Source organism: Neofelis nebulosa, chromosome 17 (genome assembly GCF_028018385.1).
Source record: "Neofelis nebulosa isolate mNeoNeb1 chromosome 17, mNeoNeb1.pri, whole genome shotgun sequence".
Lineage (NCBI taxonomy): Eukaryota > Metazoa > Chordata > Mammalia > Carnivora > Felidae > Neofelis > Neofelis nebulosa.
This window is the reverse complement of record NC_080798.1, coordinates 8,389,864-8,417,755: the sequence shown is the minus strand read 5'-3', so window position 1 is coordinate 8,417,755 and position 27,892 is coordinate 8,389,864. Positions and strand designations below refer to the sequence as shown.

Genomic DNA, 27,892 nt, shown 5'->3' with positions numbered 1-27,892 from the left:
TTGGCCGGGCAGACCACCCTTCTTCCCAGCACAATGCTGCCCGAGCTTAAAGGAAAACCATTTATTGGGGGTTGGGGGGCGGGGGCAGCTCAGCCCTCTGAGAACTGGCGGTACAGCCGCTCGAGGGGAGGCTCCACATTCAGCCGGAACGGGATTTCCAGGATGGCCGAGAAGCCTTCCGCCAGCGTCGGGGCCTCGAACTGCTTTCTGGTGGCAGGGGTGAGGAGGGGAGGTGAGACACAGCCTGGGCCCCTGGCGCCCACCCGCTTGGAGCCTCCCCGCGTCGGGGCTCACCTGTAGCCAAACATGACGACGTCGGACACGGGGGCGTGAGAGGAGCCGGTCATCTCGCGGAACTGTGGGGGGTGGGGGTCAGGGGTCAGGCTGGGAAGGGGGGGCTGGGTGGGATGGAGGGGGGCAGGCTGGCGGGGGGCACGGGCCAGCTCACCCGGTTGTTGTGGCGCGCCTGCTCCAGCGTGGCGCCGAAAAGGAAGCAGCGGCAAGGGACCCCTGCGTCCCGGGCGCACTTAATGTACCTGTTGGGCCAGGAAGGGGCGGGGCTGGTGAGGGGTCCCAGGCCCGCCCTACAGAGGTCACCCCGGGGACCCTGGTACCTGGCCCGGGTAGGAGGGTCCGGGTTTGTGTTGTCGATCACAACCCGTTTCCTTTGCTTTAGAGCGGTCTCGCACGTGGTCACGCAGCGCTGCCATGAGCCCAGGGTGTCCTAGGAGACACGACAGGTCAGGAGACCTGGTTGGGGGGGGGGGGGCGGGGGCACGCAGGGACCCAGAAGAGGCACAGAGACCCAGACGGAAGTGGGGAGTGAGCACCAGGATGGGCGGGGAGGCCTTGCGAGGCGGCACGGAGACCCGGAGGGGAATCGGCAACCCAGTGAGGAGGGGAAAGCGAGCGAGGGGCCGGGCAGCACAGCCCTCGGCCTGGGGCGCCGTGGGGTGTCTCACCCGGTTCACGTGGACGTAGCCAGCCGACACGAGATGCTCCTGCAGGAAGGTGGTCTTGCCAGCTGTGAAGCGGGGGACGGGATCAGGGGGCGCCGGAGGACCCAGAGGGGCTGGGGCTTCCGGATGTCGGGGGTCAGGTGTCTCACCCCCAGGAAATCCCACGGCGACCACCACTTCAGGGCTGTGACTCAAGAGGGAGCTGGCCTCAGGGAGGTAGAGCGGCCCCGAGGGGGAGACGGTTCTCTGGGAGGGGTGGCCGTGATGAGTGTGACTCCCGCCTCTCCCCTCCCCTCCTTCCCCCCCCCCCCCCCCGCCCCGAGGGCCTCACCGGGTCAAAGGTGGGGAGCACAAAGCTGGCGACAGGCCACTTCAGGAAGAACTCCTCCGGCGTGGCGAAGGGCAAGCCAAGGTTGAGGGCAAACTGGGAGAGGAGGCGGGGGACGCAGAGGTCAGACAAGGTGGGGACGCAGCTCCAGGCGGGCAGGGGACGGGGGCCTCACCAGACGGTCCGCACAAGAGAAGTCTTTCTTCTTCCGCCCCGGGGCCCAGTTGGCTGGGCGTCCGGCTGCGTCTGGAACACAGGGGACACAGCCCCGCGTCCACCAGCAGCCTTGGGGACACACGTTCCCCAGCCCCAGGGGATCCATCCGCACACCCTCCCCATCCCCAGGCCCTTACCTCCCACAAAGACACTGTCCCCGACGGAGATGGGCACGCCCTCGTTGGCCTGGGGAGGGACAGGTGACGGCAGTAAGGAGCCTGCTTCCACATCTCCCTGGAGATGCTTGGCTCCGTCGGTGCCCTGCTGGAGGCGCCACCCTCAGGCCACTTCTCACCCCCTTCACCGCCACCACCCAGATCCTGGGCTGTTCCATCCTGGTTTGCGGGCTTCTGCCCTCACGGTCTGTTCCCCACACGGCCACCAGAGGGTGCCAGTTCCTGCTCATGTTGACCCCCCCCCCCACACCCCTCCCAACCCTACCTGCCACCACCCCCTTGCTCCCCTGCTGGGTAAAGGGGAAGCCCTTACCTGGGCCCTCAAGGCATCACAGTCCCACACCTACCCGCCCTGACCTCATACCCCTCTCTCTCCCCCTCGTCCACTCAGGTCCAGCCACCCAGGCCTCTTCACTGTCCCTAAACACCCTAGTCACAGACCTGCCTCAGGACCTTTACGCTTGCTGCTTCTCCCACCTAGACCACTCCTCCTAGATACCCTCATGGCTCCCCGCCCCCACAACCAGCTTCAGATCTCAAAAGGCACCTCGAAGAGACCTTACCTGACCACCGCAGGTACACCCTGCCTCATCTTGCCTCGCTTCCTCTCACTATTTTACACACCAGCGTGTGCACGTACAGTCTGCACCCTCACTGGTATGTGGGTGCCCCAGCAGGCCTGTCTGGTACACGGATACCTTCAGCTCAGGAAGCTGATGAACTTCAGAACAATTGCACACACAAAACAACCAACAAGCGACTGATTTCCTCCTTGACTGCTCTGACTTTCTGAGTTCAAGAGCGTTGCCCTCACCTACCAACAGAATGTGACACAGAAGGCGAGGACCTGGGGAGGGGAGGAGAGGAAGAGGAAGGAGGCAGGACGGCAAACCCCGGAGACCTGTGGAGGGGAGCCCGGGCAGAGGGAAGAGGGGAATGACCCGGACGCCGCCGAGGCTCACCTGCTCCCGCAGATGGTCCCACATGCCGATCACCGGCTTCCGGTACAAGCCGGCGTGCGTGGCCACCAGCACCTGTGGGTGGGAGTCACTGAAGGCAGACACCCTCCTGGGCTCCTTCCCAGGGTCCTCCAAGGATGCTACCCCAACCCTCACCAATCCAGAGAGCTCCGGTGCCCCAGGGCCGGCCACTTCTGATGAGTTTCTCGGCATGACCCCACCCAGACCCCGCCCTCCACCTCCCCACTGGCACTTACGGCTTCTCCCCAGGCCCCTGTGCCCTCCTCTCTGCCCCCAGCTCAGCATCTCTGTTCCCCTCTCTCTGGGTCCCCACCCCCCACCTCCACAACCCTCCGACTCCCTGGCAGCCATACCTGAAAGGGAAGGCCCAGCTTCTCCACCACAGCCTCCACCTTGGCCTTGAACTCCTCTGCCGGCAGCTTCCCGCGCCCGATGCCCATCTGGTTGGTGAAGATCACCAGCTGGGGAGCACACGGATGTCACCTGGTGCCCTTCTCACCCGGGCCCCGGCCTGCCCCGTGGCCCAGCCATCACGCACAAAGCACACGCACCTTGTAGCCTTCTGCATCCAGTTCCCGGAGCTTACGGGGAATCTCTAGGTACAAGATCCTAGGGCGGATGGGAAAGGGGTAAGGTGACGGCGGACCCCCTGTGGGTGCCTCACTCACCCCCTTGTTCTGCCTCCTATCACCTCCAGTCACTGGGGCCAGTGGGAAAGACCTTCCCAGAGCGGGTGGTGATGAGGGTCCCATCCAGATCAAAGGCGGCCACCTGATGGTCAGCGAGAAAAGAGGAACAGTGACACTGTTACGCCTCCCATCCCCCCCGCCTCGCAAGGCGGAGACTTACCACTCGCCGTTCACCCGTAGGGAAACTGAGTCACAGAGCCTCCACATTTTACAAGGGCAAAGCCACAGCAAGGATGCGTCCCTGACACCAGAGCGTAGAGCCTAAATCTTTACCCTACTGCCTCCCACTTCTTCAAGCGCCTCAGTATTCCAGTCTTTAAAATGGGTTTCACGGGGCACCTGGGTGGTTCGGTCAGTTAAGCGCCCGACTTCAAGTCAGGTCATGATCTCAGGGTTTGTGGATTCAAGCCCCACATCGGGCTCTCAGCATAGAGCCCGCTCCAGCTCCTCTGTCTGCCTCTCTCTGCCCCTCCCCTGCTCACTCTCACTGTCGCCCAAAAATAAGCATTAAAAATTTTGTTTTTGGGGGTTCGTATCCTGCCCACCCTCCTCCCCTGGCCTCCACGCCACAAGTCTAATAACCCTGGAAATAAAAACAGGAGTGGGGTTGTTTGGGTACTAACCGCGTGTCAGGGGCTGTGCCTCGTGCTTTGCATGGATTCAGCATTTTACTGGGGAGACTAGTGGCGCTAAGGACACGTGAAGTAAGGACACGTGAGCTCGGGTCTCTGCTACAATGTGCTACACCTGCTACCATGATTGTGGCTCGTTGCTGAGGTTACTGCGGGTCAGGCCGGAGCTGACATACATCCACGCCCCCAGCGCCTGACTGTCATCAGGTCCACTTCTCAGACAAAAAAAAAAAAAAAAAAAAAAAGTGGAGGCTCAGAGAGGTTGAATGACCTGCCCAGGGGCACACAGCAAACTTAGGGCCAAGCTCCCGCCTGCGTGGCTCCTTCAGCTTGGCCCTCACCTTGCCCCGGGGCTTCACCCCAGGTGCTGTAAACACTAGCAGCTTCTCAAAATTCTCCCAGCCGGAGGATGACTTCCGCATCCGCTTCTTCTTCGGTGGTTCAACGTCCCCTGAAGCGTCTGGGGCCACCGGAGGGGTGCCGGGTGGAGTGTCTTGCTGGGATTCAGACGTGCGGGCCTCTTCCCAGCGCAGGGTTAGCGGGTGGAGGCCGTTGACCAAATACAGTGTGTCCCCCACCCTCAGAGAGCCTTCTGCCCCCGGACTCAGCTCCTGGGTCCCAGCAGTTGAGGGGTTAATTCCCATCTGCAAAAGGAGCGAGCGGAGCTGGCATTAACTGCATCCCCCACCGGGTACCACCTCTAATTAAACGGGACTTCTTTTCCCCACCTGCCAGTCAGATCCATAAGCCCCGCCTCTTCGCTGTGTACCACCAATCAGGAATCTGGAAATGTTACAGGCGGCCAGCCTTATCCAATTTAAATGTGGATGGATCCCCAACTGAGGGAGGTAATACGCCGAGGCTTCTCTATTGGCCACACCCCCTTCCCTCCAAACCAGGTTTTTTCCAACGGGCCCGTTCCCGGCCGGGTTGCTATTCTTGCCCAACGCCACCCCCAGGCCTCACGGAGGAACTGGTACCTGTTTCACTGCCACGGTCTTAGTCCCAGGGTCTGCGACCAGCTCCACTGAGGGTTGAGAGGGTGGAGTCAGAATGTGCATCCTTGTGTGATCGTTTTCCTCATTACTGGAGAGCACGGCCAGCTTTAAGCCACAGGATGGGGGCCATAGCACCCATTCCGGAGGGGAAAGCAGTTTATCTCTAAATGGGATCGGCTCTCTCCTTTATATGCAGGAATCAGATAAAGGCCTTAGGACTGCCTGTGACGCGGGTTCTCGCCTAGGGACAGGGCGGGCATTTTTTCCGTAAAGAATTGGCTTCTCCCTGATGAGCCGTGTGCTTAGGTGCAGGTCCTGGGCTTCCCCCGTTACCACCGAGGCCTGCGTAGTACTTCTCACCATAGGCTCGGCCCTCTCCTTGTCAAGGGTCGTGACCTGACTCAAGCCTTCCCGGTGACCTGTAAGCATCCTCCTCTGACACCTCTATAGGGATTGGTTCTATCCTCTCCCCACTAAGGGGTCTGGCTAGTTCCAGGTCAGGCACAGCCTCTTTCTCTTCCTATACTCTCCAGAGCGCACCTATCAACTTCAGGACTAGCTACAGCACGCAATTCCGCCTGGTGGCCAAACATCTCCCTTACGGGACCGGCCGTCCCGCTTTCCTGCACTGTGTTCCCGCTCCAGCAGCGGGCCACACCCCCTGCAGCCCCGGCCCCGCCCACCTTGGTTTCTGGAGCACTTCCGGTCGGTAACCCGGGTCAAGGGTCCCCGGCCGAGGACCAGGGCTTGCCCGTCCGAGGGCAGGAAGATGGGGGGCGCACTCCCAGGGGGGCTCTCCAGCCACAGGCGGCCCTGGGGCTCCACCTCGGCCATCCCTAGCGCCGGCCTAAGGGGAAGTAGGTAAACAGGTTTGATTGACAGAACGCCCTCAAATTGCCACAGGAAGTCCCTCCTCCTCCCTCCCAGTCCACCAGGAACTTCCCTTCTTCCGCTGAAGGCTCCGGAAATCCCACCCTCTTGCCGGCCTCAGGCTCGCGCCGTTTCCCAGGCGACGACGCCCCGCTCAGTCCTGCAGGGAGCCCGGACCCCTACGTCCGAAGGCAAAGCCAAGAACCTCGCGCGCGCCCTCAGCTCGGCCCACGCTCACCATGCCGGACCGGGGCTCACCTGCCACTTGCGACCAGGGAAGTCCGGCCCGAGGCGCTCTGCCCGCAACTCCACCGGCTTCTTTCTCTGTTTCTCGGCGGACGGAAATGACTCGTCCTACGGAGGGGGGCAGGGCCTTGGCTCCTCCCACTATAGGAGCCCCGCCCCTTTCCAGACCTGCCCCTTTGGTCCTCCGGTACTCTGACCTTCATCTCTCCCGCAGCAATGGACGGCTCGGGCCAGTAGGGGGTGTGGGTCTTCTTTTCGCAGATTTTCTTTCCACGTTGAACTCTGTAACATTCATTCCCTTAGTTATAGCGGGAGAAACTTTTTTTCCATTTGATGATCATTGCCAGTCCAAGAAATCTCCGCCCCCGACAGCGGCCCTGACCCTCAATACTTCGATTTTCTCATCTGTAAAGTGGGGATAATCGTTTCCATTCATGGGGTTACTAGGAAGATTAAAAGAGTTAATACATGTTAATAACTTTATAAAATTGTTTGGCTGGTAGTTCGTCCTGTTTATGTCTTATCTGTTGCGCATTCCTCCGGTGGTGGTCTGATGGGAGATGAAATTACAGGTTTACTGGACCCCGCCTAGACTTGGGATCAGGTGCCAATTTCAGCTCTGTCAGGCAGAAAACTCCCGGCCTCAAGTGGAGGTTCCTGGTTTTGCTGGGGTCTATGTGGACTCAACACTGATTCCTTAAAGACTATTCACATTCCAACATTCATCTCCCTGAAGAGTGGGGATCTATGGTCACACAAGGCTGGAATCCCCACTCCCACCCTGTGAATCTCTCTTTTATCTGTAAAAACTCCCAGCTTTGCACTGAAAATCCATGAAATGCTGCTCATTCGGCTTCAGGAAATGTTTGTTGAATGAACACAACACACTTTGTACTCATTTGCCAGAGGTAAAATTCTTTAATCTCAGACCACCCCTCCCAACTCCCAATCCCCACCCCCGACTCTCTCCCCCACACAAGGGCCGGAGAGCGAGGGCCCCTGCCCCCCACCTTGGGCGGACGAAGGCCCTTTAAGGCACCTGTGGGGGTGGGGGGAGAGGGGCGGGAGCTGGTGCCGTCCGGGCTGCAAGGACGGACTTCGATTGGCAGGCTGTTGTGGGATGGAACCAATGAGAGGGTATCAGACGCAGGGACAGAATTGGGCCATCCCTGGGAGGGGGCAGAGGGACACTTGGTCGGGACTAGGTCAAAAACAACCCCAGTCCCAGTAGTGTAAAGAACGTAAATTTAAGGCCGCAGGCCAATCCTGGGCACAGGAGGAAGGTTTGGCCACGCCCTCAGGACGCCGGAGCCAATCGGGCGGGACAGCCCAGAAAGGGTGGGATGGCGACTCCGGGAGATTGGTCAAGCCCTTTGGGTTCGAGCCAATCAAATGTAGGAGCTTCCCATCTCTAGGCCGAAATGGCTTGCCACTTCCCAATCCTGTGGCTTGGCTTTTCGCTTTCGACCAATGCCGCGCGAGCAAAGCCCTTGTCGCTAGGCAAAAAACAACAGTTGACCCATTTTGGGGCTTAAAACTGGCCGCCCCGATCAGGGAGCGAGCTAATCCCTTCATCGAAAGAATCTGTCGCAGGGCAGAGAAAGCGGCGACAGACCCAATCGAGAAACTAGATAGGTCCCGCTCCTCGGCGCGTGAGGGGACCGCGGGCTGGAAGGATGGCGGGGATTGGCAGCGAGGGGGCAATCCCGGGGCCCGGGCGACCTGGAAGGTCGGTCCCAGGTCTGACTCGGATTGGCCGGCCCAGGGGGCGGGGCAGGGGTGTAGTGTGGAGCGGAGCGGACGCTGGGCCGGGAAGCTCTTTGCTTGGGCCTCAGTATTTCCGCTTCAGCTTCTGGAAGTCGCTGGTGTTGAGCCGCGGCCGCGGCAGGTCCCCGAAGACCTGGGTGTCCTCGGCCTCCCGCAGCACCAGCGCGCGCATGCTCGCCGCGATGCGGTCCAGGTCCGGCGAGGAGGGCTGCGGAACGGGGGTGGGGTCAGCGCCCGCTGCGGCCCCGCCCCTTCGGCGCCACGCCCCAGCCCAACGCTTCTCGCCTTTAGGAAGGCCCTTCCCCCCTCCCCCTCTTGCTCCTTGTGGGATCCTTCCACCCAACTCAAACACCACCTCCTCCAAGAAGCCTTCCTGCCTCTCTCCACGCGCAAGAACTACTTGTCCCATCGCCGTTCTAGTTCCTTATACAATGGAAGTGCTGCTTGTCTGCTGACCATCAAGGCTGTGTGCACCCAGAGAGTGTCATGTCTAAGGATTTGGGGTGGGCTTGGCATCAAGTCATGTAACAATCAGGCCTCCGCCACTGACAAGCTGTCAACGGGCATTTCATCTCCCGAGGCTTCTCTCTCCCCTTTAAAACATAGGGATGATGACAGAGTCTGAGACCATCAGCCCAGTGACTGCTCAAGAGCCCTGAGCCATCACGTTGCCGGCGCTGTAAGGAAAGGACCCCTTTTCGTGTTGGCCTCCACCTGGGAGGGGCCCTGTCATCCTGTCCCCCAGCAACTAGTGCAATCTCCCATGTGGCCCGAACCCTTGAGCTGGGCCTGGCTTCCAGCAGAACAGGAGAGGCCCTCCGGAGTCCAGCCCGGCACCCCCACCCTCAGGCCTCAAATGTCAGTTCACTGGGTTTCCACCAGTGGCAACAAGGACAGCAACAGCGGATGGATGCTGCCAGTGAGTCAATGAGGACTCTGAGAGGCACACGGGGAGGGGGCCCAAGGGACCCAGGGCCTCCTGCCTTGTGGCCTGTAACTCCTTTCCAAAAGGAAGCTGGGTTCCAATCCCAGCTCTGTCCCTCACAAGTTGAGGTCCCAAGGAAGTCACATACACTCCCCGTGTGTCAGGGAAGTTCGGGGATGGATGGTGAGGGTCCACCCAGGCCAGCCCAGGGATACCACGTGTACAACCGTGTGGGAGAAACAGAGGAAGTGGGGGAGAGGGAAATGCCAGGAGGAGCCAGAAATATGCAGGGTGGGGACAGTAGGTGATCTGACCCCTCTGAGCCTCAGTTTCTCCTTCTGGAGGGGATACCAAAGTACTGGTACCTTGCCTGGAGCAGGTATTCTGTAAATAAAGCTATTCCTAGAAACCGGAAAAGACTTTCCCTACAAGGCACTGGGGTACATTATAAGGCTGCAATAGTTAAAAAATTTTAGGGCTCTGGCCCCAAAACTTGCCTCATGAGGTGGAGGGGAGGATCAACTCTATGAAATGTGCCATCCATGCCTGAGGGCTTCCTGGAGGAAGTGACTCTGAGTCTTTCCCTCCACCCTCCTTCCCTTTTCCCCTCTGCCCCTCACCGGCCCATTCTCTTCATCCGACGATCGTGCTTCTGTCCTCTTCTCCTTGAAGGCCCAGACGGGCACGGACACGGGCAGGGACTTGGCATACTGCTGTGTGGGCAGGGCTGAGGCCGGGGGCACTGAGTAGGCTGGGGGGCCAGCAGGGGTCTCCTCGCTCAGGCTGCCATCTGGGGGAGAGGGTGGACTTCAGTCTCTGTCCCTGCCTTCATCCCAGCAGCCCTGGGCATGGGGACAGCCTGGGACACTTACCATCTGTGCTCTCAGGGTCCGACTCACAGAACGGGGGCAGGTCCTGGAGTGTGGCATCCTCGTCCATCACAAAGAGCCCTGTGGACGGTGTTAGTGGCCCGGGCCGGCTTGACTCCAGCCACTGCGATCACCTCTTCCCCCCACCCCCCCGCTCCCCCCCGCATCTGCCAGGCCCTTGCGAGCCTCAGGGCTTCTGGAATTATTCCCTCTGCCTCAAACACCCTTGCCCCGGTTATCTTCCAGGTCATCAGCAGAAACAAATCCAGTTTCTATCTGTTACACCCTCGGGTGAAAACAACTGGCTGGATAAACATGAAATCTCTTAAGATCTGTTTGGGCTGAACTGGCTCAAAAAACAGACTGAGAAAAATAGGAGACGATTATGAGCCTGTTTGACAAATGGGGACCAGGAGGCACAGAGAAGTTATATCATTGCCCAAAGTTCCGTAGCTAATAATCGTGTCAGCAGGATTTGAACCCAGGCCACCGGGCTCTAGAGTCTGTGCCCTTAACCCTATGCAGGCTGTCTCCAGCAACAATGAAGAAGCAAGCATTAGCAGTAAGCAGTTGCTGAGTAGTAGTAAGTCCTACTTGCTGAGCCCCCCCACAAACTCCTAATCACTCTTCAAAGCCCTAATGTTACAGGCCAGTCTCTTTGAAGTCCAACCTCCAAATTACCCCCCAAAACACACAGCTGCATTTTCCCTTGGCCTCTCTAAGCTATTGCCTGCATCCCTGACTCCTATCTTTGTTCTCACAAGCATGTGGCGCCCCAGATTTGGAAAGAACTCCTGTGCTGCTCAAGCTCCCAGCTCAGGTCCCAACCCTATGGCCTCCACGGGGCACTGCCTCACATCGGGACCACCAGCTTCTTGGCCAGGCCAGGAGTCCCTCAAGAAAAGGGCCTGGACTGGCTCTGCGTCTGTCCAGCACCTCCCACCACGGGGCTGGTGCCAGCTAACATGTAAGGAAACTGAGGCCCAGAGATGGGGACTGACCCGCTCAAGGTCTCCCGGCAAGTCAGCCAGGGCTCAGAGACAAGCAAGTCCCACCTCCCCAGGAAAACCTACCTCGGAGGCGACTTGCCGAGCCAAGAGCCACCCCGGCCCCTGCCCCCTCTCACCTCCGTTATCGCTGACGCCCAGCCGCTCCCCCGAGGTCTCGGTCTCCGTCGGCTCGTCCTCATCTTCCTCGTCCTCCTCCCTGGCCAGGGTGGGCCGAGGTGGGCTCCGTGCGGGGCTGGGTGGCTGCGGTGCCGGTGGGGGCGCGGGGGGCCTGGCGGCAGCGGCGGCCCTGTGGGCCAGGGCGATGTCGTGGAGGCAGCGGCGGGCGGCCTCTGCCAGGGCCCCCCGGCCGTGGGCTGCATAGGCACAGGGACCCGGGCGGGGCGGTGGGGGCGGCGCGGCGGTCAGCAGCACCAGCTCCGTGCCTGTCCGGGCCCGGAAACGCTCAGCGGCCCCCACCACCGCCTCCCACAGCTCCTCGGGGCGCCCCGACGCCATCCACGCCCTGCAGGGCAGAGCAGGACAGAGAGCTGAGGCTCCGCTGATGGCTGATGGCTGATGGCGCAGTCCACACCCAGCCCTGTGTGTCCACCTGCCCCTAGAGGCCGCGCCCACCCCTCCCAGCCACCTTGTCCCTGCTGAGCTCAGCTTCTTCCGCAAAGCCCGCTACTCCCCCAGATTTCCTCCCCACCCGGATCTCCTGGTACCATCCTCGACCCTCCGGCCCCATCCCTCCTGCCCCACCCTGTCCCCACAGCCTTGGGCCCTCCTTTTGGCCCTGCCTGGTCCGACCTGGGAACCAACTGCCACACGTGACTAAGGAGTACTTGACAGGTGGCGGGTCCAGAGCGAGAGGGGCCATGGGTGTGAGATCCACACTGGAGTTTTGAAGGCTTAGCACAAAAAAGTAGGGTGTCTAACATCTCACGGGCAGGTCTGCTGTTGATGACACGTTGAGATGATGACGTGTTAGCCATAATGGCTAAACAAGACATATGCCGAAAGCGGATCTTACGTTTTCTTTTTACGGTTTTAATGTGGCTTATAGAAGATTTGAAACTATATGCTTGGCCTGCGTTCTTTTCCCAACGGACCACCACTGCAGCCTCTTCCTGAGCCTCTTAGCCTCCAGTTCGGCCAGCACACGGCCCCCTGGGGGTCCTTCCCCACTGGAAGAGCCCCTGCCCCGCCCCAGCAGCCCCAAGACAAGGTCACGGCCCCTCAACCTGGCCCTGCGCTCAGCATCACAGCCTTCCAAGACTTCTGAGGCCTTCAGTCAAGGTGGTCCCCCTACACCTGGATGGCCTGCCTTCCAGTTACTAGTCAACGTTTTTCTCACTCTAGTGTGGAAAGAGCTTTCCCTCGCCCCTAGATCGGGTCAGCCCCCCACTTTGGGCTCCTACAATGGCGGAGAGTCCCCCATTGTAGCACATAGCCCTCTGGGGAGCCTGCAGCCTTCATCTCTGAGGCACCAGCCTTGCCCTGCACATGGCAGGCCTCGGAGAGCGGGGGCTGAGCAGAAAATGGTGTGCGAGATGCTCTCTGTGCCTAGATTTCCGTCCGCAAAGTTTTGTACTTCCTAAGACTGTTCTGGCAATTCCTCCGGAAGTCTTCCCTGGCCCCCAGGATGGATCAGATAGCTTCTCTAGACCCACGGTGCCCTGGGCTACCTCCATTATAGCTCACTGTCACTTGAGCTTGTGACCCTTGTACCTCTGCTGCCTCCTCCATCAGACTGTGAGCTCCCCAAGCTCGAGGACGCAGGACAGGCCTCCCCTAAGCAGACAAGCTGCTGGCTGCATCCCCTTATGAGATGGAAAGAGCAAGTAGTTGGGGCGCCTGGCTGGCTGAACTGGAAGAGCATGTGACTCTTGATCCCGGGGGTCATAAGTTTGAGCCCCACACTGGGTGTAGAGAGTACTTAAATAAACTTAAAAAAAAAAAAAAGAAAAAAAAAAGAAAAAAAAAAAGCAAGGGGACTGGCTGTCTGCCATCGCAAACCTGCTGTGTGACCCTGGACCACTCACTGGCCCTCTCTCTGCCTCATTTTCTTCTTCCTATAAACCACAGTGGGGGAGCCAGGGCTGCTGGGAAGCTGAGGGGCCTCTTCAGGGAGGTAGGGGGCACCCCATCACTGGAGGAATTCAAGCACAGTTCTAGTCCAGCCTGCCAAGGTCTTCTGTAGCTGGATTTCAATTCGCAGGCCCTTTCAACGCATAATCACTTAAGCCATTGTTTGAAAAGCAGCGGCTAAGTGTATGGAGTCTGCACCTGTCAATTCACCTCCTACCTGATCCACTAAGGTGGGAGCGGTTCCCTCACAAATGAGACAGCCTGGGCTCGTGGGCCACAAAGCCCTTGTCGGAAGCCACGTGCAGCGAGAACAGCCAGCACCATTCCGGACACGCCCCACGGCAAATTCACCCTGCACTTCCCATCCGCCAGGCAGGGGTTCAGGAGTGCAAGCGAGTCATCCCAGCCTCTCCCCCACCCCACGAGGGAGGGGGCTGTTATCAACCCGCTTCACGGTGGCAAACTGAGGGCCAGGGAGATTCAGGGCTTTGATTATAGAGTCAGAGGGCTGGATCCTGAGCCCGTCCTTCATCTCGGATGCCAGCCTGCCTTCCTTGCCAGGGAAAGTTTAGGATCTCCTAGTCCCGGTGGGGAAAGTGAGGCCCAGGGAGCCTAACGGTCTCACAGCGACTCCTGGGGTCACCCTTAGCTGGTGGAGGACACCAAGGCTCAGAGCAGGGAAATGACTGGTCCAAGGTCACACAGCCTGGCAGTGCTAAGCCTGGGGCTCTCGTGTCCCCAGGACATCAGGATTAAACTCTTCGTCCTAGATCTTAGAGCAGTTTCAGGATTGGAAAGAGTGAAATGGGGGTGAGTGGGCGTGAGGGTCCCCCTTCACACTGTGAAGAGGCGGCCTGGGCAAAAATGAGAAGAGTAACTCACACCTCTCTGCCAAGGCCTGCGAGCTCTCTGAGGCTGGTTACCCAAAAGCAGGGTGGCCAAGACCAGAGGAGACTCCACCCTTTCAGCTGCTGGAGAGTCCTCTATCCTCTAAGGCGCGGAGAGATGGACGGAGGGTCCCCAACCCCCAAGACTGAAGAGTTTAAGATGGGGGAGAGGAGATGAGACTTGTCCCCCACAGGAGGGGGAGGGGAGGGCTAAGGTAACTGGCCTCCTAGGATGAGATGAGATGAACTGAGGAAAAGAACTCTAGGTACAGGTGAGGAAAGAGGCCGAGTCCCCCAAGGAATGAGGGATGCTAGTGAAGCCCCCTTCCAACCACCTGTCAAACTACGAGTGCCCCCGTGCCCGAAAGTGGGAGAAACTCGAGGATGCCCCCTCACCCCCCTACCCCGCGTAGCCGGGGACAAGGTGAACGTCTGGGCTCTTTCTCGACCTCTCCGAGACCTTCCCACCTCGCCCGAGGGTCCAGGGAAGAGCCACTTCTCTAGGAAGAAAACAGGAAATCCCGCCCAGTTGGGGGCCAGGACCGGAAGTCCCGCCTTTGGACGGGTGAGGGGCGCCCCAAGTCCCCCCGGGCAACCCCCAGACCCTGTGGACATGGTCCACGACCAAGGCAAGGACCCTTGTGGGTCTGGAGACCGTACGAGAAGGCTGTCTAGGTTTTGCCTTGGGTCAGACACGACGGTTCCCGCGGGCGACCCCTTTCCAGCGCTCAGCGTAGGGTCGCTGGGCGACCTCTGCCCTCTGATCTACGCAGGCCATACCCCTCCCACGAGTGGCTCGCCCTCCCAGCGCCCCTCTCCTCCGGACGGCCAAATCCTCCCCACACCGCTGTTCACAACGCCGCCTCCACTCACGTGCCCGAAGCCAGCATGGCCGGCCCGGCGCCGTCGCCGCCCTCAAAAGACATGGCGGCGCCTCACGTCACTTCCGCGTGGTTGGCCCTCCTCCACTATGCACACTCCGCCTCCCATATCGGGGCCGCCCGAAACCAAAATGGCCACGGGGACATCACCGGGTCACAGCAGGGCAATGGCGACAGCACGGTGCCCATAAGAAAGATGGCGAAAGAAAGGCTTCAGCTTGCTCGGAAACAAGCCAAACCATTTCGATTTGCCCCCAAGAAATACGGCCGTCGGCATATGCACACTCAAGGCGTCAGTAAACTAAGGCCAGCGACTTGATGCCCCTCACCCATTGTCAACCTCTTCCACAGAAGTAGAGAAAAGGCATGCCCGTTAATGACATGGCAGGCCAGCCTGGCATCACTTGCCCAAAATGTACATGGACTCTCCCTCCAACCTATTCCCCCTTCAGCACCAAGGCTGGTAAAGATCCAATATGGTAGCCCTTTTTGCTTCGGTTTGCCAGGATTCAATATGGCTGCCTAGCCTGCTTTCTCGCGACGGTGACTCAGGAATTCGACTAGGACCGCTTCGTTCCCGCGAATAAGGACGGCTTCATCCCGTTAACCCAAGTCCCTCAGCACCTCTTCTGACGCACACCTTCTCTCACCTTCTTTTCTTTTATCCGTTTCTTTTCCAGGACCTCACTGTCGCGCCCCTCAGAGAGATGAAAGTGCCCCGCATTAACATGGCCGCAGCTGACCGGCTTTGCCTGTGCCCTCGAGCAAAATGGCATCTCTTTAGCTTCAATGCCAGTATACAATATGGAGAAAGAAGTAGGTGTTTCGGAGACTGCTTGAGAGAAGGGGTGGAGCCCTTGGATCCTCCCCCTTGTTTACTTCGCGGTTAGGAAAGCAGCACTGCGTCTGCGCACTCTCGCTGGGCTGCTCTACCTTCAGCGTTTGCGCCATGTGACTTAAGACCTCGTGGTTCAAGTTCAGTCACCCGATTCTGAAAGATGGTTACATCCACTCCTGTTCTAGAACAGGCAAGGGCGCTACCACTGTCCAGGCTTCAGGGGAGTCTCCTATCCGGATGTGACAGCACGATGACCCGGAAAGGGAGAGGACCTGGGTAGTGGGACCTCGGCCGCGGCTATGGAGGGAGCCGGCTACAAGGTAAGCACCGAGGACGCATTCTTTCCCTTCTGTGGTTGCGAGACGCCGCCCTCCGGTGGTCGGCTTCGCCCCAAGACTCTGCCGGGGCTCTGGGAGCCCGGCTGAGCCTTAGCAAACACATCATTCCTTTATAAATGCGCTGTCACCCTCCCCTCCGCTGCCCTAGGCGAGACCCTTACCGTATGGCCCCGCCCCCTGAGCGGCTGGACCCCTCCTAGGCTCCGCCCCCTGGGCGTCTACCTGCGCTTGGGCCCCGCCCCTCACTGGTTCCTGTCCCCAGGTGGTGTTTGAGAAGGGTGGCGTGTACCTGCACACCAGTGCCAAGAAGCACCAAGACCCGGACTCCCTCATCGCTGGCGTCATCCGCGTTGTGGAGAAGGTGGGCCGGGAGGCAGCGGGGCTCGGGGAGGCCCAGAGCGGGATGGAGGCCGCATCTGTAGGCGTATGGTCTGGACGTCACGATGGGGCTTTAGGAAGGCAGGGGGTGCGGACTGGAGGGAGAGAAGGGGCTTTGTAAGTCTGGGGGTCCAGACTGGGGAAGAAGTTTGGAAATACGGTTTGGGGAGATTGGAGGGCAGCACTTCTAAACTCCTCTTTCCTTTCCTCAGGACAGTGATGTCCTCCTGCAGTGGGTTCCTGTAGAGGAGGCTGGAGATTCCACCCAGATTCTCTTCGCCAAGAAGGTAGGCTTTTCTCTCTTCTCCACTTGCTTTTTCCAGGTTTCCGCGGTAGAAGACATCTGAAGGACCTGGGTTCAGTCCCAGACTAACTCTTAGATCCTGTGTGACCCTGCTTGGGATCTAGGTTCTCTTTGCCCCTTGGTTTCCTCCCCTCTGTGAAATGGGGCTGAAGATGCCCATTCAAAGGAAAGCAGACACTGAGATTTGTGGCCACGGGGACAGCTGCCCTCTCATCCCCTTTGCTCTTCGGGAGAGCCCTGCCAGAATGCAAGAGGACAACACAGCCTGTGGATTCGGGTTCCGTGGCCTCTCGGCCTACAAGAACTTGAAAGGGTGTGGCGTTTCCCCTCGGGCAGGTCTGCCGTCCGTGTCCAGAGAGGAAACTGAACGTGACCAAGGCGACTCGCCCACTTACCAGTACTCCTTCTTACCCCGGGTACCAGACTTTGCGCTTCTCGTTATTACAGACTCCTGAGGCTTTCTGTCACCAGGTTCTGTGCTGGGACCAGAGATGAGTCTCAATCAGACCCTGCCTTAGTCCCCGCCCCCATTGTATTTAGGGGAACTGAGGCACAATGATTGGGGGCCCTGTTTGCAAAGTCAGAAAGCTAGGAGGTGTTGGAACTTGAGTTTGAACCCAGACTCTGATTCCAGAGCCCTGCCCATTTCCGGAGGAAGCAGACATTGGCACCGGAACCCTAAGAAGGAGGAGGGGGCAAGAAAGTATTTCAGGGATGGTAGGAGAAAGAGTATTTCAGGATACGGGAGGGAATGAGATGCCCGTGTAGAGGGTTTTGCCGGGAAGGTAGTTCGAAGTGAAATGCCCGACTGAGAAGCTTGGGCTGCGTTCTAGGGGCCCTGGGGGAAACATCGGGGGAGAAGAGTGTGGGTGTGGAAAGTTTCCATGGGAAACCATGTGGGGGGTGGGCAGAAGGTCTCAATGGAGGGAGACTGGAGGCTGGGAGGCCAGGGAGAGGTTATTGTGTTGGGCCAGGGAGAGAGAATGAAGCCTGACCTGGGGCAGTGGAGCTTTGAATAACCTAGCGTGGGAGCATTACAAGTGGCGATTCCAGGAATCCGTTGTGGGATCTGGCTTCCGGAGGTTGAGGAAGAACCAGCCAGGATTCTGCATTTTTATCAGCCTCACGGGCGGTCTGAGTGCCTTTCTTGAAAATGTTGCTGTTCTCCTTGGCAGTCTTACTTTTGACCCACAGAAACTCACTGAGACGGGTTTCAGCAGAAAAGGCACAGGTGCATACAGCGTATTAATCCAAGGAACACAACATCTGGCCGACAACAAATTAAGCCGACGAGTTTATTTCTCTTGTTTCACAAGACTGCCGAAGACGTATGGGGCTACGGGCCATGGCTGGTGACCCTGGGGCCTGGATCGGTGAGACCAGACCACGCTTGCCCTGGTCACCTTTAAATGGCTGCTTGAGCTGAGCCCCTGCATCTGCTTTTTAAGGCAGAGAAGAGGGGGGCAGGCAGGGTGCCATTCACATCTGTCTTTCTCGATTTCCCACAAACTCTCGGCATCAGTTAGCAGTTATATTTGGCTACGTGGGATAGAAATGGAAATAACAGTGGCTTCAGCTAGATAGAAGCTCATACCTCTCCAGCTGAAAAGTCCAGAAGACGGCGGGTCCCTTCCATCTTAGCTGTGCCATCCCCAGCACACGGGATGCATCCTCACGGCTGCCTTGTGGTCCAAAGAGGCTGCTGGAGCGCCAGCCTTTTTGGCTGTTTTTGCTCACTTTATATGTGTGCTGCAGGTTGGCCAAGGAGCTCTGTTCGTCACGATTACTCGGGGAGGCGTGCTGCTAGAGTGGCTGTCTTAGAAACCACCGTTCCTTGTGGCAGAGGGAGAGTTCTTCCCCGGCATTTCAGCAGTCCATCCTGGAGACATCCCAGCCCCTTGGTCAGGACTAGCTGCATGGCTCCATCCAGCCAGTAGAGTTCAGCGAACAGTGATCCTGCTGTGTGCCCAAGGAGTAGAGAGCTGCAAACATTCGCAGACGGCAGCACTGACTCTCGTTGTCATGTAAACGTCGAAACATCAAATTCATCTCACAAGACACGCAGGGCAGGGATGGCTTTGCCAGGGCTGGTTCAGCAGCCTTGTGGATGGGTGTCTCTGACTCCCTTCTGGCCCTGGTTGGCTGCCACAGTTACAGACACCATGTTCTCCATCAACGGCACCCAAAGGCTGTTCTAAATGGGGTGTTCGGTCCCTGTACGTGCCTTTTTTAAATCAGGGATTTCCCTTTACATTCCCCACAGGTGTCATTTCAGCTCCCACTGGCCAGAGTTGGGTCCCTACGGCCACTCAGAGCCACAGGGAAGGCTGGGAAAGGAAACACGGGGAGGTTTTAACTTCTGTCGTGGGAGGGGCTCCGTCAGCCTGGAGGGAGCAGCGGAAATGGCTTTTGGGTGGATCCACTGTCTGTGTCCTTCCAACAGGGTCCCATCACGCAGGGTTTCATCGTAGGAGGCACAAAACACCAGTTACTTTCAGCAGGGAAGGATTAAAGGCCACCCTCCTGCTGGCAGGGAGAGGCCTGTAGAGTTTTTTCAAGGGCTGATAGAACGGGACTGACCCTGCAGAACTGACCTGCCAGGGGAGCTGCCGCCACTGCCAAAATGAGGGAGCGGGGAGAGATCATCCTGGGAGCGGTCCCTACCACCAGCTGCCACCCAAGGGCAGGAAGCTGCTTGGGCCCTACAAGGCTAGTACCTGGCACTGGGAGACTGAGCTAGCCACCACCTCTACCCTAGTCGCCTCTCTGTGTGTGGGGAAAACAGGAGTCTTCTTCGTCAGCCAAACACAGCCAGCGCAGCCAGAAGTTGCCTTTGCCTTGCTTCTGCTTTCCGGTAGCCTCTGTCTTGCGTCCTGACCTCTAGCTGCAGAGGAGCCAGGGAAATGTAGTTTTCGCCTTCCAACCTCTGCCTGACAGGAAGGCATACCGTCCTGTGAAGGGACTCCCATCCCCTCCCTGTCCTTCCCCATGGCCCGCGGCCAGCACCATTGGCCGGGACCGCACTGTGACCCTCAGCACGGCCCTCACCTGCACTGCTTACCCAAATCCGCCAGCAGGCCCCACGCAGGGCACTTTACTTGTTTTCGTAACAACCTGTGAGTTGCCTCTTTTATTGAGGTAAAATTCACTTACGATAAAGCACATGGTTACAGAAGAACTTAAGTTCTTAAAGTACAGAGGCGAGCGTTTCTCTGTTCGCAAAGTCTTGGCAGTTGTCACTACTGTCTAAGTCCAGGACATTTCATCACCCCCCCTCCCCCCCGCCCCGGAGAAACCCCTGCACCCGTTGGCCCCTGCTCCCCATCCTCTCCTCCCCGAGCCTCTGGCAACCAGTAATCCGTCTCTCTGGCTTGGCCTTTCCTGGACGTGGTGTATAAATGGAGCCCCACACATTTTGCTCACGCGTCGGTTGGGTTGTTTCCCCTTTGGGGCTGTTATGAATAATCCTGCTCTGAGCGTTTGTGCGTTCAAGTGTGGACGCTTGGTTTCATTTCTCTTGGGTATACGCCTGGGAGTAGAACCGCTGGGGTGTATGGTACTTGTACATTTAACCTTTTGAGGAACTTCCAGGTTTTTCCGCGGCAGCTCCTTCCATTTACGTTCCCGGGGCAGTATATGCGGTTCCGTTTTTTCTACCAGTGCTTCTCTTAACCGGTCTTTTTAATCCTCACCGTCCTGGTGAGTGTGAAGGGTACCTGATGGTGGCTTTGATTTGAGTTGCCCCAGTGACTACCGGCTGCTTAACTTTAAGCACTGTGCCCACCGGCAGTCGGCGGGCGGAGCGCACAGTCCCGGGTGTTCTCTGTGCTCCCCCGTGTGGTGGTGCTTGGGTTAGAGCCACCAGGAGATTGGCTTTGAGTCCTGGCCCTATCCCGGTCCCTGGCCGCACCGGGTGACTCTGGGCAAGTATTGTGCCCCCTCTCTGCCTCAGTTGCCCTATTTGTTCAACGGGGCCGCCTTCGAGGGCAGCCTCACAGCTCGGATCTGGAAGTCCTGAATCTACAGCCCCTCGCTCTCTTTATCTTCCTACCCCAAGGATGTGAGTGGGGGTGACGCCTGCACCTCTGAGGAGGAACCAACCTTTGACCCCGGCTACGAACCGGACTGGGCTGTCATCAGCACTGTGCGGCCACAGCCCCGCCACTCAGAGCCCACTAGAGGTAGGCTGAGCCGGTGCCCCTGAGGGGCAGGTGGAGACACAGCTTACCCTCCGCGGTCATGGCTCCACAGGCTTTGCTGGTCACAGTCAAGATGGCCTTCCAGTCTCAGGAGAATGGATCGGGTGCAGGACTGTCCCCAGTCCAGGTCCAGCCTGGCAGGGTCCCCGGGGCTTCCAACCTTGCTCATCTCACTGGGCTCCCTCCCTCATCAGCTGTGGGGGTGGACAGTTGTAGAGTCACAGGGTGATTTGGGCTATTCTGGAGTTCAACAGGGTGCTGGGGGCCCCAGAGGAGGCATCTAGCCCCTCTGGGGAGTAGAAAAGCCTTCTGGGAAGAGGTGATGCCAGCCTCTGGCTCTGGGGGCGGGGCAGGGGGGCAACACCTGGGAGTTTTCTCCCCAGCAGAGAGAGCAGCCGTCCAAGGCCAGAGGCACAGGGCATCGGGTGTATTTAGGAAACTCGAGCTGTGGCCTGAGTGTGGGGTCTGGAGAACGAACTGGAGACAAGACGGGCAGGGGGTAGACCCGAGGGGCCTGCCACCAGCTCGAGGAACACAGCCGTCACCCTGAGAGCCGAGGGAGGTTCCGGAGCAAGTCCGCGGTGGGTGTTTCTGAGGAGACAGGAGGTGACCCAGGGCTCCCAGAGGGCTCCTGGGAGATGTGTGTGCTGCCTTGGGCTCCCTGCGCCCGTTCCCAACACAGCTCTCTTCTCCAGGTGCAGAGCCCAGCTCTCCCCGGGGCTCCTGGGCCTTCTCGGTGAGTCTGGGGGAGCTCAAGTCCATCCGCCGGTCTAAGCCAGGTCTCAGCTGGGCCTACCTGGTCCTGGTGACCCAGGCCGGAGGCTCCCTGCCCGCACTACACTTTCACCGCGGGGGTACACGCGCCCTCCTCCGTGTCCTCAGCCGCTACCTGCTGTTGGCCAGGTGAGCCTTCCTCCAGCACCGGCCTTTGTGCCCGGGGCCCGGCCCCTCGGGGCTGTGAAAGAAACAGACTGCTTTAAAGGCAGGAAAGGGGGAATCCACTGGTGCGTGTAACCGCAAAGCCAAACGGTAGTTTGGTTTCAGGCAGGACCCGGGCCCTGGAACGTTAGGAAGAATTGCTCTCTTTGCATCAGAGCTGGTATCACTCTCTGGGGGCCCCTGCAGGCCTGGCCTAGCGGCCCCGGTGACAGAAGCAGTTCCTTCTCCAGCGGCATCCTGGAGCCGCCTCTCACCGGCCAGCCCTGGGTTGTGTGCCCACCCCTAGGGTCCAGCTGAGGCGAGGGCCTCCCCAAGGGCAGCTGGGCCGCTGTAGCTGGGTGACACCCAGTGTGTCACCGCACCTGCCCCTCCCCAGCTCCCCGCAGGACTCCCGCCTCTACCTTGTCTTCCCCCACGACTCCTCGGCCCTCTCCAGCTCCTTCCACCACCTCCAGCTCTTTGACCAGGACAGCTCCAACGTGGTGTCCGTGAGTGTCGCGGTGCCGGGCTGGGCCGCTGTGGGCAGGGAGGGGTGGACGCCTTGGTGGGCGGGGCAGGGTGGGGTGGAGCCGTGACCGCCCTCTGGCCCTGTCCACAGCGCTTCCTCCAGGACCCCTACTCCACCACCTTCGGCGGCTTCTCCCGTGTGACCAACTTCTTCCGGGGAGCCCTGCAGCCACACCCAGAGGGGGCCTCCCCCGACCTTCCTCCACCGCCCGATGACGAGCCTGAGCCCGGGTTCGAGGTCATCTCCTGTGTGAGTATCAGGTGGACCCTGCTGTGTTTTGGCCGTCACCTTGGCGGGCGACCACATTTCCTTGGGTCCCCTTTTCCACAATAACGGGGACGACAGAGCACCACTCTCACCAGATCGTGTGAGTGACCTCGAGGAAAATGCTTATAGCCTGTGACGCTCGGGGAGGACCTTCCTGACACGGAGGGTGACTTTGGAGCTGACCCGGGGAAGGAGATGCTCCCCACCCTGAACGTTAACTGTCCGTGGCGCTAAGGAGGGCTCTGAGCTGCCGTGCAGGCGGCCTGCGGAGGATGGGTGAGGCCCTGAGCTCACTTGCCTTGTGTCACGCAGGTGGAGCTGGGCCCGCGGCCAGCCGTGGAGCGGGCACCTCCGGTCACAGAGGAGGAGTGGGCCCGCCATGTGGGCCCCGAGGGCCGCCTTCAGCAAGTCCCCATGCTGAAGGCCCGGATCTTCTCGGGGGTAAGGCGCCGGGTGGGTGGGCAGAGGACTGGGGAGGGCCAGCCGGCGGCCAGGGGGAGGCTCCTCTGAGCGGCGGGCCCCGCTCTCTCCCCCAGGGTCTGAGCCCTGGCCTGAGACGCGAAGCTTGGAAGTTCCTCCTGGGGTACCTCAGCTGGGAGGGCTCAGCCGAGGAGCACAAGGCCCACGTGCGCAAGAAAACGTGAGTGAGGGGCGCCTGGGGGGCTCCGTCAGTTAGGTATCTGACTCTTGGTTTTGGCTCGGGTCGTGATCTCACGGTTCGCGGGTTCGAGCCCCACATCAGGCTCTGTGCCGGCAGCACGGAGCCTGCCTATGATTCTCTCTCACCTCCTCTTTCTCTGCTTCTCCCTCGCTCACAATCTCAAAATAAATAAACTTAAAAAAAAAAAAAAGAAAACACGAGTGAGAAACTGTGGGCCTGCCGCCCCCCGCCCTTGCCCAGCTCCCACCCCCCAAATTGAACATATCCCTCTATCACGGCATGGCACCTGTTACATCACAGATGCACAGGTAGGCTGGCTCCCGAAAGGTCAGTCAAGAGCCTGGCACGTGCGGGCACCGGCCCTGGCACAGGGAGACGGTGGTGGGCAGGCCGGTCCATCTCCCATGTCCATCGCTTGTTCCATTCCAAGACCATAACGTTGCCGCCATCAGCACTCGGTGGCGGTCCTCCTAACCCCACGGGCCCAGTTCTCCTCCTTCCTGGTACATACTGTGACCCCACTGTGTATGTCCTGGTCCCTGCCCCAGTGCTCTCTGTCCAGTGGGGATGACAGACTTGGAACAAAAGCCTGCAACAGGGCGGGGGGGGGGGGGGTGCCTGGTTGGTCCAGACTGTAGAGCGTGCGACTCTCGATCTTGAGGTCGTGAGTTTGAGCCCCACGTCGGGTGTAGAGTTCACAAGGCTGTTGTGTGTTGTGAGACATGTCAGAAAGGGGAAGCACGGGGACAGGGGCGAGGGCGACTGGGTGGCTTGCGTCGTGGCCTTGTGTGACCCCTCTCCGGGCCCCTCAGGGATGAGTATTTCCGAATGAAGCTGCAGTGGAAATCTGTGAGCCCCGAGCAGGAGCGGAGGAACTCACTGCTGCACGGTTACCGCAGCCTCATCGGTGGGTCGCGGGGCCGGGGCTGGGGCGGGGAGATGGGAAATGGCAGGGAGAGGACAGGGGAGCCCCCTACCTTCCCAAGAAAAGGGATGAGGTTATCTGCAGTGAGGAGATGGGGAGTAGGGGAAGGGAGCCAGACTCCTTGGGCTCAGCCTGCCGTCTGCGTACCGTCAGGCCTTGGCGAGTGGTTTTGCCTCCTTGGGCCTCAGTTTCCCACCTGTGGATGGCTCAGTGACTGTTGGTGGCTGGGAGGATGCAGCGACCTGGCCAAGCATGAAGCAGGGCGCCTCACGTGAGAGCGCCCGAGACGGTTTCTGGACCGACTCACACCTGCCCGGGGTCTGTGGAAGGGAGGAGCGGGGGCTGGTGCCCACAGCCAGCAGGGATGGGCCCCCACAGCCTCGTTACTTTGGCATCCCGCGCCCTGTCTCCGCAGAGAGAGACGTGAGCCGGACCGACAGGACCAACAAGTTCTATGAGGGTCCTGAGAACCCAGGGCTGGGCCTGCTGAACGACATCCTCCTCACCTACTGCATGTACCACTTCGACCTCGGTGCGACGCCGGCCCGGGGAGGGGTTGGGGGTCCGGCCTTCCCTTGGGGAGGGGGGCGGGGTGCTGAGGGCCTAGGCCGGGCCCTGACCTCGTGTTCCCCCAGGCTACGTCCAGGGCATGAGTGACCTCCTCTCCCCGATCCTCTACGTCATTCAGAATGAGGTGGATGCCTTCTGGTGTTTCTGTGGCTTCATGGAGCTCGTGGTGAGGCCCCACGCGGGCATGGGAGACAGACCCCTCCAGGGACCGGGGTCTGGCTCCTCATCTCGCCGTCCCTCCTGCAGCACGGGAACTTCGAGGAGAGTCAGGAGACGATGAAGCGGCAGCTCGGGCAGCTCCTACTGCTCCTGAGGGTGCTGGACCCGTCGCTCTGCGATTTCCTGGGTAGGCGTCCCAGCGGGCGGTCAGTGGGTGGCGGGGCCACAGACGGTGTCCGGGACATTTGGTCCTGATCCAAACGAGAGAAATGTCTCCCCGCATAACCCAGAACCCAAAATTTACGCAGGATTGCCCTTGGGAGCAAACCTCCCCACAGGCACAGACGCATCCACGCTCCCCATGTGCCCCCCCCTCCCCCACGCTCCCCAAGCCCCTTACTTCGCAGATGGAAGGGGTGGGGGCTGGGCGCGGCTGCTAGCACTTCGTCCCTCCACCCACCTTGAACCAGGATTGCAAACTGGTTGTCGGGGCTCCCGGGGCTGGGCCCGCTGCATTCCGGCCTCAAAATTATTCTTCGTTGCTTGTTGGATGTAAAAAACGCAGGGAATCCCGATAAGGAAAGTCAAAGCTGCTGTCGATAATATGGTTCTTTCTGAACGCCGGTGACAGATGAGTTAGGTTCTTTAGGGGCGTTTCCTCACTGACGTTAGGGTGGCCCTGGGGGAGGGAGCTATTGCCAAGATCGCCTCACCAAAGAGGAGGCAGTCCAGGAAAGCACAGGCCACTTCCAGGGGCGCCTGGACACTAGCTGCCGGACCAGGTGTTGTGTCTGCCGTAAGTGCCTACAAGACTAGATCTCCCCTGACCTGCCGGACGAGTCAGTTATTGGCAGTTTCTCATCATAATGACCATAGTTGGGATGATTATTTTAGGTTAAATCCCAAGAAGTGAAATTGTATTCAGGGCAGGAGATAGTTTCACGGCTTTTGAAATGTTTGTTCCCGTCACTGCTTTCCTGGAAGTTTTTACCAACTTTTTTTTTGCTAGCCGAGTACACATGTGTCACGAGCGTCCCGTTTCCTCACGCCTCCACCAGCATTGGGTATTGGTACCTTTTATTTTTTTCCTCGAGTGCACACTGCACCCCTTTTATGTGAAGGTGGGAAATGGGACTGGCTCACCTCATCTGGAGTCTGGAAGGTTCCTGCGGACACAGAGCATTCCTGGCTCGCTGCTGAAGCCTCCCCATGCTGGGCATAAGCTCCTTGCCTAGACTGGTGGAGATTCTTACGACAGAGATAACTTCTTAGAGTCGCAGTCTGACCACCGTGCACACTGTAAATGAGAATGGGGTTGGAACGGCTTTGGGGCTTGCTCTTTGCTCAGCACCTCCCCTCCCCACCACTGTCTTCCTCCAGACTCCCAGGACTCTGGCTCTCTCTGCTTCTGCTTCCGGTGGCTGCTCATCTGGTTCAAGAGAGAATTCCCCTTCCCGGACGTCCTTCGGCTGTGGGAGGTGGGCCCCCCAGTTTGGGTCGGTGGGTGAACAGGAAGGAGAAATAGGTCAGCAACCCCAGGCTGGGAGGTTGTGGGGGGGGGGAGTGGGCAGGGGTGAGGCAGACCTGGGTGGGACCTCAGGCAGAGACTGCGCGGTGACTCCTCCCTCTGGCCCTCCCAGGTGCTGTGGACGGGGCTCCCTGGCCCCAATCTGCACCTGTTGGTGGCCTGTGCCATTCTGGACATGGAACGAGACACCCTGATGCTTTCTGGCTTTGGCTCCAATGAGATCCTCAAGGTGAGGCCTTGGCTCCTTCCCAGTCCTCCCCTTCTCCCTGCCAGTCCTGACCTGCGTAAGCGTTTCAAGGCAGCTCAGGTGTGAACTCCGCAGAGGCTGGTGCTGTGCCCATGCCACACTTTGCCTTGGGGTAGCAACTACTCAAAACAGGATTGTGGGAAGTGCGGTTGGCTAAGCTGTGAGCACCATGGCCGTGACATCGGGCTGTTTTCCCTACCCCATCCTATCCCTGGCTGCCAGCAGCACCCTTATGGGGTGCGGCCAGCACGTGAGGGGGGACCTACCCCTTCCCTATCACGTTAATGCACGACAGGGCCATAGGGGTGGAGCTCAGTGCCCTTTCCCTTCACTGTGCTTGCATCTGGCAAGCAGCCTGAGGGCATGACCTCGTCCTCTCCCCAGCCCCCATTTCCCCAGTCTGTCTTTCTTCCATTATATCCCCAGCCAGAGGCACGGAATGGGCGCTGGGGCGGTGGTGGTTGAGGGCCCGTAGGCCTGCAGGGCTGATCCACCCCTTCCCACAGCACATCAACGAGCTGACCATGAAGCTGAGCGTGGAGGACGTGCTGACGCGGGCCGAGGCCCTCTACCGGCAGCTGACCGCCTGCCCGGTGAGCCCCCGACTTCTGCCAACACCCTTCCCTGCCCCGCCGCCCCCGGTAAAACCACTGACTTTTCGCTCCCACCTGCCGACTTTGCAGGAGCTGCCCCACAACGTGCAGGAGGTCTTGGGTCTGGTGCCACCCACAGAGCCCCACAGCCCCTCGCCCCCTGCCTCCCCACTGCCTCTGTCGCCCACCCGGGCCCCACCGGCCCCACCGCCCCCCGAGGACACAGCCCCGCAGCCGGACAGCAGCCTGGAGATCCTGCCGGAGGAGGAGGAAGAGGAGGGGGAGGAAGAGGAAAGCGTGAAGTCTTAACCCTCCCGGCCGGCCTGCCCGGCACAAGCACTTTATCCAGATCGCAGAGGCTGGGGAGGAAGTGTGCGAAGAGGGCGGGCCTCCCCACCGTACCTCCCGCGGCTCCTAATGAGCCCACCTCATTAAACTGACACTTCCCGTGTCCAGCTGGCCTCGTGTAGGTGAAGGAGGCGGCTATCTTGGCGTGGACCTGGATGGGGAGGGGGTGGTGGCCTTGCTGCTCTGCTGACGCCTGATCACGTGGTCCCGACCCAGCCAATGAGACGTCAGAGGAGGCCTTTGGGGGGCTCGTGGAGGTAGGGCTATTGTTACCCGCCTGGATTTGGGGCTTTTGGAGGAATGAGGAGGAAGTGCTGGGGTATGGCCGCCACCGGTAGCTTTGCGGGGACACGTCCGGGACATAACCGAGATGGAAGGGCCTGCAGAGCTGTTGAGACACTCTAGGGACTCTGCCCACCAGCTTCTTGTTACGTGAAAACAATAAACTCGTGTTTAACCCACTGCCTGCTGGGCTATTACTGACATCAGGGCTCCTCTGTTTGGTGACAGCCGGAGTGGGCACCGTGATTACCATCTACCAGCGGCACAAAGCGGTGTCCATCTGGTCCCTCCTCTCCCCCTCCCCC

The 27,892-nt window shown here is 59.5% G+C and overlaps 3 protein-coding genes across 10 annotated transcripts; 1 reads left to right on the top strand and 2 right to left on the bottom strand.

The window, feature by feature from the left end:
• Positions 1-46: 46 nt before the first annotated feature.
• Positions 47-6,481, bottom strand: PNKP (polynucleotide kinase 3'-phosphatase). 6 transcript variants are annotated; one of them, XM_058706701.1, is made up of 17 exons: positions 6,107-6,481; positions 5,581-5,825; positions 4,961-5,007; positions 4,322-4,624; positions 3,351-3,430; positions 3,211-3,268; positions 3,013-3,120; positions 2,642-2,713; positions 1,641-1,764; positions 1,463-1,533; positions 1,291-1,383; positions 1,109-1,205; positions 963-1,024; positions 615-724; positions 449-536; positions 295-356; positions 47-207 (listed from the first exon to the last, which is right to left on the bottom strand). In XM_058706701.1, exons 1-17 carry the CDS (start codon positions 6,295-6,297, stop codon positions 90-92), a joined length of 1,929 nt encoding a protein of 642 aa, XP_058562684.1. In that variant the 5' UTR covers positions 6,298-6,481; the 3' UTR covers positions 47-89. The 6 variants fall into 6 exon arrangements, with proteins under 6 accessions (XP_058562684.1, XP_058562686.1, XP_058562685.1 ...); XM_058706703.1 differs by having other exon boundaries at positions 5,662-5,825; positions 6,107-6,475; XM_058706702.1 differs by having other exon boundaries at positions 1,641-1,689; positions 6,107-6,474.
• A 508-nt stretch (positions 6,482-6,989) lies between these two features.
• AKT1S1 (AKT1 substrate 1) lies at positions 6,990-15,293 on the bottom strand. Of its 3 annotated transcripts, none has more exons than XM_058706724.1 (5): positions 15,154-15,293; positions 10,782-11,167; positions 9,659-9,736; positions 9,407-9,576; positions 6,990-8,069 (listed from the first exon to the last, which is right to left on the bottom strand). In XM_058706724.1, the coding sequence occupies exons 2-5, from the start codon at positions 11,158-11,160 to the stop codon at positions 7,926-7,928; spliced, it is 771 nt and encodes a 256-aa protein (XP_058562707.1). In that variant the 5' UTR covers positions 11,161-11,167; positions 15,154-15,293; the 3' UTR covers positions 6,990-7,925. The 3 variants fall into 3 exon arrangements, with proteins under 3 accessions (XP_058562707.1, XP_058562706.1, XP_058562708.1); XM_058706723.1 differs by lacking the exon at positions 15,154-15,293 and adding an exon at positions 14,496-15,135; XM_058706725.1 differs by lacking the exon at positions 15,154-15,293 and adding an exon at positions 14,027-14,478.
• A 124-nt stretch (positions 15,294-15,417) lies between these two features.
• On the top strand, positions 15,418-27,767 carry TBC1D17 (TBC1 domain family member 17). Its single transcript, XM_058706700.1, has 17 exons — positions 15,418-15,661; positions 15,942-16,040; positions 16,270-16,344; positions 20,419-20,542; positions 21,256-21,463; positions 21,876-21,987; positions 22,098-22,256; positions 22,587-22,715; positions 22,811-22,914; positions 23,748-23,842; positions 24,276-24,392; positions 24,496-24,596; positions 24,677-24,776; positions 25,970-26,067; positions 26,230-26,346; positions 26,871-26,957; positions 27,048-27,767. The coding sequence occupies exons 1-17, from the start codon at positions 15,641-15,643 to the stop codon at positions 27,264-27,266; spliced, it is 1,965 nt and encodes a 654-aa protein (XP_058562683.1). The 5' UTR covers positions 15,418-15,640; the 3' UTR covers positions 27,267-27,767.
• The last annotated feature ends 125 nt before the right edge of the window (positions 27,768-27,892 follow it).